Source organism: Galeopterus variegatus, unplaced genomic scaffold, assembly GCF_000696425.1.
Source record: "Galeopterus variegatus unplaced genomic scaffold, G_variegatus-3.0.2 Scaffold16531, whole genome shotgun sequence".
Lineage (NCBI taxonomy): Eukaryota > Metazoa > Chordata > Mammalia > Dermoptera > Cynocephalidae > Galeopterus > Galeopterus variegatus.
Window position 1 is genome coordinate 5245 of NW_007742642.1, and position 12882 is coordinate 18126.

The following is a 12882-nucleotide window of genomic DNA, read 5'->3' on the forward strand; positions in this document are numbered from 1 at the left end:
AAATTCTTTGATTTAATATTCAAATCATTCCAACAACCTAACTCTTCTGAAAGTTAAATGTCCTCTTTAAGGGATGTCATAAAAAGATCACAGCTGAAAATCAGAAAAGAGAATCTGATCCTTGTTCTGCCACTGCTGATAGCTGCATCTAACCTTGGGAAAATAGCAATATTTCTTTGAGCCTCACTTTCTTCATCTGTGAAATAGAGGATTGAAATACAGCTGAAAATAAATGTACTCAACTTAGAAATTTGAGAGAACTTATTTCCTGGTGTGTGTTCATTTTTATTAGCATTCATTCTTTTTTTTGGCGCTGGCCAGTACAGGGATCATACCCTTGACCTTGGTGTTGTCAGCACCATTCTCTAACCAACTGGGCTAACTGGCCAGCCCATTATTAACACTGAAATCAAGTTCTGGAATCTCAGGTATATTGGAAATGTGTTATATGATAAAGATGGCATTTCATTTTGGGGGGAAAGGTGAGATGGATTATCCAATAAATATCATTGAGAAACTAGCTAGCCATTGGAGGGGGTAACCCTCAAGTCCTTTTAAAATAAAAATAACTGCTGTACAATAATGCATATATAGTTAACAGTAGTATACTGTACACTTAAAATTTGTCAATAGGATAGAAAAAATAGATATAAAAATAGATTAAAAAATCAAAATAAACCTAGATGGATCAAGGATTTACTTATAAAAAATGAAACCACAAGGGCTGGAAAAAAGCACAGTTGAATAATTTTACAGTATTTAATAATCTGAGAGTGTCAGGTAGGCCTTTGTAAACATGATATGAACCACTGAAGTCATGAGAGAAAATACTCATAAATGTAACTTCATAAAATTATGTATGGGGGGAAAAAATGACTGTTCCCAAGGCTAAAAGTCAACAAACTGGGAAAAATATTCATAACACATACAAGAGTTAAAAGGCTAATTTCCAGGGCCGGCCTATGGCTCACTTGGGAGAGTGTGGTGCTGATAACACCAAGTCCACAGGTTTGAATCCCTATATAGGGATGGCCAGTTAGTTCACTTGGGAGAGTGTGGTGCTGACAACACCAAGTCAAGGGTTAAGATCCCCTTAAGATCTTTTGAAAAAAAAAAAAGCTAATTTCCTTATATATAAAAGATTTTTGCAAATGAATTAATAAATAAGATGAGCAACCCAGTTTCTAAAAATATGGGCAAAGGGCATAAATAGGCAGTGCTGTAAACTGCATGCCCCCTCAACCTCACTGAGGCTTAATCCCAAATGTAACTGTTGAGGGTGGGAAATCCTGTTACGGTAATTGAAAGGTGAGCCTCGAAGAGGTGATTAGATTGTAGGACCATGCTGTATTGAATTGATTAATAATGGTGGTCAGGGGCGTGGTTCTGAGAGCTTTGAAAGGAAAGCACTTGAAGAGTCTTTCTCCCTGCTCTACCGTTTTCACAATGTGATACTCTGCCATCACTGTTGCCACCACCAAGGCTCTCACCACATGTGTTCCCTGGACTTTGGACTTCCCAGCCTCAAACACTAAGCAATAAATTTTGTTTTCTTACAAATTACCTGGTTCCATGTATTTTGTTATAAACAACAGAAATGGACTAATACAAGCAGTTTATAGAAGAATAAATAAAAAATGTAAGTAAATACATGGAAAGCTCCTTAGCCTTACTAATAATAAACAGCAATAGATTTTCATTTTTTTTCACTTATCATAGCAATTTAACAGTAAAATGTTGATGTTCCTTAACCCAGCCATTCCATTTAAACAAAACAAAACTATTCTCCAGAAATATATAAGTGCTGAAAGATATATCTACAAGGCTGTTGATTACCACACTTTATAATTTTATAATAGCAAGAAATTGAGAATAACTGAAATATCCATCATAAAGGCATTAGTTGCATAAATTATACATTCATAAACTGGAATGCTGTGCAGCAGATGCAAGTGAAATAGATAAGTGTGTACTGATGAAAAGTCCATCGTTATGGTTATCAAAAGTTCCTTGTGAAACAGTGTGTTCTAGACTTTTATATCAATAATATTTGTAGAAAAAAATACAGGGAAATACACATCAAATTGTTAACATTTGTTACCTCGGGATAGAAATACAGAATCCTATCACTTTCTAAAAGTTTTTACAACATAAATGCTGTAATGCTTGTCTTTTTTATAATGAGCATAAATTTTCAAATGGAAATATTAAGAAAGATATAAATATTGACTTAAAAATAATGTTTAAGATCTTATAAAATGCTGGAAAGACTGATGCAGAGGTCACATTTATGTTCTGTTTTATAAAGTTTTAGTGACTGAGTGCCCATTTCCTCTGTAATTGGGAGAAAAGTCAAACCATATTAATGCAAAATAGTAGCTGGAAAGGGTTTGTGTGTTGAGTGTATTCCTTTATCATACTTTCTTTAATTTTATTTGCAGATCCCATTGCAGACACTCTGGATGGAGAATGCCATTAAACTTCTGGATTTGGTAGAAGTTAACAATTCAATCCTTGCTGGTACTAACTTTGGATAGCTGACACGGAAGATATTTTTGCTACAGTCTATTTGAAAATGTGTCTGTGTTGCCATAGGTCACACTTACTAAAAATAAGGATTCTTTCAGTTTGTTTCAGTTAAATAATGATAATACTTTATATTCATTTATTGTTTCAGTCTTCGCAGCATTCACATGTATTTTCTCATTTAATCATCACAAGACCCTGGGAAGTAGGCAGAGCAGTGTTCCTATCCCATTTTAAGCTCTTTGATTTCCTACATTAAGGTTTTCAGGGAGTGTAAAATGACTTGGTTAATTTCATTCTGGTGACAATTATAATGAAAATATCTGAACAGCTCAGTGAAAATCTAAGGCAGGGTGTAGCATTTCACACCACAGGTCCACTCTGTGGCCCATCACTGCCCTCCCAGTATAGTGGACAGAGGAGAGTGAGCCACGGAGGGAGCTGGTGTAGTCCAGAGGTAGCTGGCGTTCCCCAGGAACCTGGGAATTGCGACTTGTTTGGGCAGGGATGGAAGGACCAGCTTAAATCCTAAGCATCCTGTACATCTCTCTACTGATGGGTAGTTATTTCCCCAAAATGGTAACACAAAACTTCTAGAGTCAGCATTTTAGGTGATCACTGGGAGACTGGGTGAAGGACTTGTAGCTTCTTATATGTATTGAAGGCTTTCCTTTGGGTTGGTGATGTACACAGAACACCATGGCTCCGTCGTAAGTTTGTATTACAAAGTCAGCGTCAGCAAATGTGTCCTCTTTAACACTAGTATTGCTTCCCAAAGTGGCTTTTGATTTTTAGGTATCATAAAGTTGCCTAATTATTTATTTTCCTCTCTCTCATATCTTTTTTTTTCCCCCATTCAGATCCAAAATTAACAGGACAGGCTGTTATTCCAGGATCAGTAATATACCACAAACAGTCACAAATACTGCTGGTTTATTGCAAGGTACATTTTGCTTTAGTTTCAAATTATATTTGTTTTGAGTTTATAGATTGTATCATTTATCATCTTTAGTTAGGATTTCACTTAACTGTCCATCAGATTGGGTCATAGACAGTTTAATTATCTTAAGAAATAGTGTAATTTCTAGCATAATTTTTTGAAAGTGATAAAATGTTACCAAACCATTATTGTTACTCAATCAATGAAAGGAGCTTCAGTAACTTGAGTGCTTTCAAATTTAATTAACAAGTTCTTGTGCTTGGTAACAAAAGATAGTCATATCGAAGTATCTGGCTGAACTACTATGGGGCACATATCCTACTTGATTTTGCTGCTCAACAGTAGTTAGAGAGGAGATTTATGAACGATTTAAAATGACATTGGAACCATTATTGTTTTATAAGACAATGGTGTGTTCTTGAGACGTGTTCTACATTTCTTCCATTTCCTGGGTATTTGCTGTCATGTGGTGTTTGTGTGAGGTGCATCAGGCTCAAGAAGGGGTGTTTAAAATGTGTGATAGATTAATCTGACCTACAAAGACTGTAGAAACAGAACTCTTCTCTTCATCTCTCTTCAGCTTACTCTGGAACAGTGTTGGGTGCCTGTGTCTGGCTGTCCTTGTCTGGGACTGTGTATATATGTATTGCATGTCTGCAGTTTGTTCTCATAGAACATGTGAATTTAAGTCTTACCAGTTGTGTTACCTCAGACAAATCACCTACCTCTCTGGGCATCAGTTTCCTCTTCTAAAATGGGGATGATATTGGATCTGCCTGCCTTTTAGATTTGTTGTTTTATGTCCAGTCACATTAAGATACGTAGATATCCTCTGAAAACTGTAAAGCACAAATATAACATTTTATTCTGCTCCGTTTATGTTTATCTAGGTTTATACAGGTCTGTACATTTATTCTGTCTTCTTAGTAATAAACAGAGTCGAAGAATTGTATATGTTACTTAGAACAGTGCTATTTGCAGCTAGGCATTTAGTAAAGGCTTGTTTATTTCCATGATAAAAATTTTATAAACTAAAATTTATTTAGATTTTCATTTTGCCATCACTGTTTGTCTTTTGCCCTTTAGGATGGCTGGATAGGTGTTCGATCAGTGATGCTTAAGAAAACACTAACAGCTACTGATTTCTACAATGGATATTTGCACCCCCAGTACCAAAAGAATTCCCAAGGTCAACCAAGTCAGTGCAGATTTCAGACTCTCAGACTTCCAACAAAGAAGCAGCAGAAAAGAAAATTGTTGCTGTGCAACAGTGCATTAAGAAGTTAGGAAAAAGATGGACAAGAACCTATTACATATTTGTAATTTATTAAAAGCCTTATTTACAAGGAAGTACCTTGACTTGCAAAGCAGATGGCACTGTTGGAGAAAGAGAAGATAATTGTCAAAATAGATGGGTTGCCTCACTTTCCACTTTGTGTGTAACAGTAGTTAAAAAGAGTTTTTTCTGGGCCGGCCCGGTGGCGCACTGCTACAGTGCGCCACTTGGGAGCATGGCGGCGCTCCCGCCGAGGGTTCGGATCCCACATACAGACCAGTTCCCGCTCACTGGCTGAGCGAGGTGCGGCCGCAACACCAAGGGTTGCGATCCCATTGCCGGTCCCGGTCCGGTACGGGCGCGACACTGAGGGTTGCGATCCGTTGCCGGACACGAAAAAAGACAAAAAGGAAAAAAAAAAAAAAGTTTTTTCTACTTGAATAACAAAAGAGGTTTAAATGAAATTTGTATTTATAATAATACAAAACTCAAGGAGATTGTATCTTTGCCTAATAGCAATGGCAACTAACTGGTGTGTGTATGTGTATATGTGTGTGTGTATATATATATATTTAAGAGATTCCTTCAAAAACAGTGCATCTATTTTTAAAATCATATGTCCCAGTTGACTGTTATCATTTTAGGAGTATTTAATCTGCATTTCTGATTTTCAATAAGTAGTAAATTCAGCTCTTTAAATTTCTGTACCAGGGAGGTCTCATCAAGTAGTAAACTTAGATATTGTTTAATAATCTCTGCCACATTGATATGTACTATAAATTCACATTTTACATCTAAGTTTTCTTGAAGTAGGAATATGCTAACATTTTTCAACTTACTTATGCAATAAAGATTACTGAGTATCTGGTCTGTGAAAATTCATCTCTGTCCCCAGGAGAGTCAAACAACCCTAGAGGAGAAAGAGGTACAGTGGCCAATTGTTGAGTTTTTCTTTGGGAATCTTAATATATCTGCTTTCCCTGTCTAGAATTCTGTCAGTTAAAATCTTTCTCCATTTGTTACTTCATCTATTCACTCAACATTATTGAGAAGGTGATCATATATTTGGTTATCTACATTAGGACACTTTCATGAGTGAAAAAAGCACTTAATAGCTACTCCAGGACATCAGGCATAAACCAGGGGTCTCCCAGGCAAATTGGACACCCCATTTATTGAGCATTTGCTGTGTGACTAGCCTATATACTGGTTGCTAGGGATTCAGAGATTAAATATTTTCCAACTTCAACCTACTGGACAGGCAAACAAGTAAGCAAATGTAGTATGGTTATAAATGCCATAATGAAGTACAATGGAAGCAGTAAGTATCCCTCAGGGGCCTCAGTGGAGGCTTTCCGGATTAGGTAAACTTAATCCAAGGTTCCAAAGCCTAAATTCACTATGCAGACTAAGGCCTCGAAGGGCATTCTAGCATGTTTTACAAGGAATTTTGGTAATGTGGCTCTTTAGCTGGGAGCATGATTGCTCTTTCATTAACAATCTAAGCCAAAAATTTGTTACCCATACTCTTGTATGTATGGCATAGTTTTATATACTTACGTACATACACATAGCTGGCTGGGAAAAAGCTAAAAATGGGTCATGGAAGAGAAACAAATGGCATGTTAATACCATAACTGATATGAATGGAATACGATGATAGAAATGAGACTAGAAAAGCAACCTGAGGCCCAATCATGGAGAGCTTTGAAAACCAGGAGAGTTTGGGCCCTTGTCTTGTATGCAATAGACTTGACCAGATTTGCGTTTTGGAAAGTTAACTTTGGTAGTGGTATGGGAGATACACTGGGGACGATCTATTGGGAGATGCTGTGGATTGACTGAGTTGTTTCCCCCAAAGTTCATACATTAGAAGCTTAATTCCCACTGTAATTGTTGAGGGTGGGAAATCCTATTATGATAATTGAAAGGTGGGGCCTTAAAGAGGTGATGAGATTGCAGGGCATGCTGTAGTGAATGGATTAGTGATGGTGGTCAGGGGCAGGGTTCTGAGGGCTTTAAAAGGAGAGCATGTGAGTTTCTCTTTCTGCTCCACCATTTTCTGCCGTGTAAGACTCCCACATTGCTGTAAAGCTACCACCAAAGAAGGCCCTCATCATAAGTGTTCCTTGGACTTTGTACTTCCCAGCCTCCAAAACTTTAAGCAATAAATTTTGTTTTCTTATAAATCATGTAGTTCCAGGTATTTTGTTATAAGCAACAGAAATGGACTAATACAGGAGGTTAGAAATGTGAAGATCTAAGCTATATCAGTGGTTGTGGGATGAGGAAAAATGATTTAGAATTTTTGCTGTGGAAGCAAGAGAACTTGGGTTATCACTTGGGTATTATATCCTTTTGGAGAGTTTTGATCCACCACTGATTTAACTTTTTGATCTCTGCCAGGTCACTTAACATCACTGAATTTTATTTCCTCAAATGTGAAATGGGACTGATTGTAAAAACAAACCAAAACTCTCCCAAAAGTTTTAAGAATCAAAAAAAGATTACGTGCAAGTGCTCTGTTTTTCAATTATTATGTATTGAGCACTTACTCCCCTCCAGGCACTACGTTCCTGTTAGTGAATTCAGAGAGAATGAAGATCAGTGCCCTCTGGGAGCTCAAGGGCACAATTTCAAATCACAATTTCTGCAGGGACCTAAGCAAGTGCCCACTCAGACACCACCATGCATAGTGGGGAAATTTCACTGAAGGCACAGCTCACCACCAGAGCTGTGACCCTGGAAAGTCTGGGCTGCACTTGCAACACCTGAAGAATTTTCTGCCCCTCCCATCACTCAAATAGAGTAATAGCATTGGAAAGGGGGAGCATCTCTAGAGTGCTAGAAGGAATCTCAAAAGGACATCCCTCAAACCTTCACATTTGGTAAAGCCAAGAACCTTGATGTGTGAAGTTAGGCTCTTGGTTGCAAAGAATATGACTTCAAACACCTTTAAGAAAGGGGGGGTTGACTGTAGGACTATGAGCAGGCAAGGAAGGACTTGAAAGTCATTGGGAGCAAGGCATCTCTGAGATTTGGCTTTGCTTACTCTGTCCTCCACTATACCTGTGTTCCCAATAGTTTCCCTGATGGCATGTGTGCTCTCTGCTTAGGAGGTTTGTTTTGTTGTTGTTGTTTTGGGGTTTTTTTTGTCACAAAACAAGTCTTGATACATTTAAAAAGACTAAGGTCATAGAAAATACATTCTCTGACCACAATAACATAAAGAAATTTAGAAAATTCACAAATGTATGGAAATTAAATGACACTCTCCTAAATAAACAATGCTTAAAAAGAAAAGTCACAGGGAAATTAGAGTACTTTGAGATAAAAATCAAAGTGCAACATATCAAAATTTATAGAATGCAGGGCTCATGCAGTGCTTAGAGGAAAATTTATACTTGTAAACATCTATATTAAAAATATGAAAAATCTCAAATTGGTAATGTAAACTTCTACCTTAAAGAAATAGAAAAAGAAAAGCAAACTAAACCAAAAGCAAATATGAGTAGGAAATAGCAAAGAGTACAACACAAATATATGAAATAGGGAGTTAAAAAACAATAGAGAAAATCAACAAAACCAAAAGTTGACTCTTTAAAAAGACCAAAAAATTTTGCAAACTTTTATTTAGAGTGACCAATAATAAAAGAGGGAAGACTGAAATTACTAAAATCAGAAATAAAGCAGTGACATTATTACATTGTCATTACGGTTTTTTGTGGTGGTAAGATTTAGTTTCTTTCTCTTTATCCTTTGCATTTTTGTCCTACCAGTGGATTTTGTTCTTTCTTGTGTAATCATGGTAGTGATTATTGTTTTTCAGATTCCAAATGCAGGACTCCCTTAAGGATTTCTTTCAGGGCCAGTCATGTGGTGGTGAACTCCCACAGTTATTGTTTGTGTAGAAAATACACTATTTCTCCCTCATTTCTGAAGGATAGCCTTGCTGGGTATAGTATTCTTGGCTGGCAGTTTTTTTCTTTTAGTATTTTGAATATATTATCCCATTTTCTTCAGGCCTGTAGAGTTTCTGTTGAGAAGTCTGCTGTTAGTCTGATAGGGGCTCCCTTACAGGTGACTTGAAGCTTTTCTCCTGCTTCTTTTAAGATTCTCTCTTTGTCTTTGAGCTTTGCCAGTCTGACTATAATGTGTCTTGCAGAGGATCTTTTTGGGTTGAATCTGCTTGGGGATCTTTGAGCCTCCTGGATCTGAAGGTCCATGTCTCTCCCTATACCTGGGAAGTTTTCCATTATCATTTCATTGAATAGGTTTTCCGTGCCTTTTCCTTTCTTCTTCTCTTCTGGAACACCCACAATTTGAATGTTTGTGCACTTAAGGTTGTCTGCTAGCTCTCTTAGATGTTCTTCATTTTTAAAAATTCTTTTTTCCTTTATTTTGTCCACCTGGGTTATTTCCAAAAGACTATCTTCAAGATCAGCAATTCTTTCTTCTCCTTGTTACTAGTCTGCTGCTTAAGATATTGGTAGTGTTTTTTGTTTTGTTGAGTGAATCTTTCAGTTCCCTGAGTTCTGCTACATTCTTTTTTAAGGTATTAATCTCTTTGTAAATTTCCTCCTTCCTATCCTGGATTTTTTTCCCCATTTCACTGTGTTGTCTAACTGAGTCTTCTCATATCTCAGTGAGTTTCCTTAAAATTGTTGCTAGGAATTCCCTTTCAGTCATTTCAAGGGTTTCTTGCTCTATAGGGCCTGGTATTTGAGAATTACTGTATTCTTTTGGTGGTGTCATATTTTCTTGGATTTTCATATTTCTAGTATCTCTATGTTGATGTCTGGTCATCTGGTAGAGCACTTGCTTCTATTATTCTGGGGTGGGCTTTGAGGAGAGAGATGTCCTCTTTTTTTTCTGGTTTCTGCTGGTGACTCTCCTTGTGTCAGTGCAGTTGAGTGCTGGGTGGGCTGCCTGCACAGTGGCTGTAGCTACTGCTGTGGCATTGAGCCACTTTTGTGGCTCCTGTGGCAGTGGCTGTGGTGGGCCACCCGCACAGAAGTGGTGTTTTTGTCATGCTCTCTTGCCTGCTTCTGGGCAGGGTGGGGGGTGCCCTTGGCTCTTTGCTTAGGACCCTGGGTGTGCTCTCCTGCCTGCTTTCAGGTGGAGGGGGCTGCCCTCCTGTTTAGCAGTTTTATCTCTTACTACCTAATGGTTAATGGTCTCAGGTCTGCCACACCACATTCTGGGTGGAACCTATCTGATTGTTTAGTCAGTTACCATTGCCCTTGCTGGGCAGAACGTTTTGTACCAGACCACCTCTAGTCCTCAGCCAGACTGTGAGTCAAGGCCCACCCCAGGCCAATGATTTCACTCTGCATAAAAAACAGCTCAGTGCTGAGTAGGAGGCTGTGGAAGTTGGTCATCATGATTTGCAATATTGGTATACTTTGGACTATATGAAATACCTTTTATAGATATGAAATCTTGAGGTATGAGTGCAAGCTCCATTATATAGAGTACAACTTCCCATCCAGGGAGCCTCAAACCCATCCTGGGACTATTGGATAAACACCAACGTATATAAATGCCATCTTCAAGTTAGTAGCCCATTATTTGAGAAAGTAAATGATGCACATCCCAGATAGGCCTTAGGAAATCATATGACCCACTCTTTGTTCAGTCTTCTATAAAAACCACAAATCAATGTGATTGAGCAATGTTTCTCATCTGAAACAGAATCACCTGGAGTAGATTCACGGGCTCTTCTCCAGATGTTCAATCAGAATCTCTGGATATGGGACTCTGAATTTTATCACATTCATCAAATAATATTTATGCTAGAGCAGTAATAGTTTTAACTAGCTTAAGAGGTTCATGTGGATCTGAGCTATATGTTGGCCCATAGGTCCAGACTCCTCCCAGGAAGGCGGAACACAACTTATTCCATGCTCTAGCTGAAAGGATGGATTTGCAAATACATTGCCTCCTTATGCTACAAGCTTCTATTTTGGTTGTCATTGCTGAAAAGAGGCCTTACAAAAAGGCTTAGTAAGAGGGAACTTCTCTTGCCTGACTGCCTTCAAGCTGGGACATCAGCTTTTTTCTGCCTTCAGACTTGAACTGAAACATCAACTCTTCCTGGGTTTCAAGCCCGCTTGGTCTTCAGACTGGAACTATACCATCAGCTCTCCTGGGTCTCCAGCTTGCCAACTGCAGATTTTGGGACTTGTCAGCCTCCATAATTGTGTAAGCCAATTTCTTATAATAAATCTCTCTCTATAAATATGTGTGTGTTTGTGTGTATTTGTATATTATATATTTGTATATTTATATACACATACATACATGAGGGTACTTCAAAAAGTTCATGGAAAGATTCATATTATCTTTCAATTCTGTTTAGCCATTAACTTTTGAAATACCCCATGTGCATCTTATTGGTTCTGTTTCTCTGGAGAACCCTAATGCATCAAGATATAATCCCTTCTCTGGGCCTGCAACAATATTTTCTCTGGATGGCAGCAACAGCTTGTGGAGATGACTTTAAACCAATAGGAGGGGAAAGAATTTTAGGGTAGGAAAAGATCTATGTAACAAACTTTCATTTTAGAGACAATGAAATGGGTTCAGCAAGAGCTAGCTAATGACAACACCAGGATTAGAAGCTGAAGACTATGGTAGATTTTGTTTTAAAAAAGTGTTTTACTCTCCATATGGTTTGGGAGACAAAATGTTTCTGAGCATAAAATTGTAGTTTGTATTTAAGGCAGTACAACCTATTTACACCATTAATCAAACAAATTCAAGGTGAAAATTCTCAATTTTGAGAGGCAGAATCTTAGAGTCAACAAACCTAGCATGAGCCCTGGTCCTGCCACTGATTATAAGCCTAGGCTGGTTACTTAGCTTCTCTGCTTCCCTATCCGTAAAATGAAAATTGTACCTACTTTGCAAGGGTTGTCATGAGGAATGGAAATAATATACATAACACACCTAGCACAGTGCCTGGAACACAGTAGGTTCTCAATGTTATTACCATTAGGTAACATTTATTGTTAGACATGTGTCTAAGGACTTGACCTGGACCGTCTCATTTTACTTATACAGTAACCCTGTGAAGCAAGTACTATTATTCGTCCTCATTTTTCCAGAATGTTAAATAGCTAGTAAGTGGTGGACATGGAATTCACGCTCTGGTAATCTGACTCCAGTATGTGGGCCTAACCAGTCTATTACCATGACTCTCTGCAAATATTTTAGTCCTTGACTAGGGAATTTAATGTGTTAGGCTTTGGTGCTCAGAAATGAAGAAATGGGAAGCACATGTTGAGTGCCCATTATATGCAGGCACTATGCTAGACAATTTCAAAAAGGTTTTATTTTAGTTACTATTTAATCACTGTCATTATTACCTCTAAGATACAAAAAGTTTTCCAGTACCCTACAGATAGAAGCTGCTATCTTTTGTAGTAAAATAGTGCAGCTCTTGTTTTCTAGGATTCTTTATTGCTGCTCTTCTTCCAGAAGGTAAATTATTCATTGTTGCTTACATTAATTGTTTACATTGTTGAAACCTTAATGAGATGTTAAGTTGGCAGATGATACAAAAGATGTGGTAGCTTTGCATAGGAACTTTTATTTTAAAAAGTTAATAATGGACAAACTACCTTTTTCAAGAAGTTAAAATACTGTTTCCATTAAGTAGGCATTTTTGTGTGTAGCCCACTTTTTAAAAAGTTTGATGGAAGCAAGAAGGAGGGGGAATAGTATCAGAGAAGAGCAGATTTGAGGAAAGGCTGTTGTAAAAATTCTTTAATGTCTCTCTCATAAATTTATAGAATCTAAAATCTTAGAATGGGAAATCTTAAAGATCATTTAGTTCAATCTTGGACTCATTTTACAGAGAAGGAAAACAGACCTAGAAAGAGGAAATGTCTTGCCCAAGGATAGAACTCAGGTTTCTTAACTCTCAAATGTCAACTAATAAATGTATTAATTACAAATAACTGCATATAACTTCTGTTTGATAAGTCCTTTAGGTAGCAAGCTATGGAATAGCCATGTCAACATCTTTCCCAGGCAGTTCCAGAATACTCACTCTGTATCTGATCCTTATAACCCAGTGCAGTACGCATTTGACACGGACTTGGTCTGGCAATGAGGAAAGGCGTTCATTTTCAAT

The 12882-nt window shown here is 37.7% G+C and overlaps 1 protein-coding gene across 2 annotated transcripts; it reads left to right on the forward strand.

The window, feature by feature from the left end:
- The first annotated feature begins 1803 nt into the window (after positions 1 to 1803).
- Positions 1804 to 10920, forward strand: LOC103582503 (methionyl-tRNA formyltransferase, mitochondrial-like). Of its 2 annotated transcripts, none has more exons than XM_008564078.1 (3): positions 1804 to 2520; positions 3387 to 3469; positions 10606 to 10920. In XM_008564078.1, exons 1-3 carry the CDS (start codon positions 2463 to 2465, stop codon positions 10747 to 10749), a joined length of 285 nt encoding a protein of 94 aa, XP_008562300.1. In that variant the 5' UTR covers positions 1804 to 2462; the 3' UTR covers positions 10750 to 10920. The 2 variants fall into 2 exon arrangements, with proteins under 2 accessions (XP_008562300.1, XP_008562299.1); XM_008564077.1 differs by lacking the exon at positions 10606 to 10920 and adding an exon at positions 4553 to 4816.
- The last annotated feature ends 1962 nt before the right edge of the window (positions 10921 to 12882 follow it).

Bases quoted from the DNA above. Each gene is read 5' to 3' on its own strand.
- LOC103582503 (XM_008564077.1), top strand. From the start codon at position 2,463: ATGGAGAATGCCATTAAACTTCTGGATTTGGTAGAAGTTAACAATTCA. The intron at 2,521-3,386 runs GTACTAACTTTG...TCCCCCATTCAG, and splicing joins TAACAATTCAATCCTTGCTG to ATCCAAAATTAACAGGACAG. The intron at 3,470-4,552 runs GTACATTTTGCT...TTTGCCCTTTAG, and splicing joins TACTGCTGGTTTATTGCAAG to GATGGCTGGATAGGTGTTCG.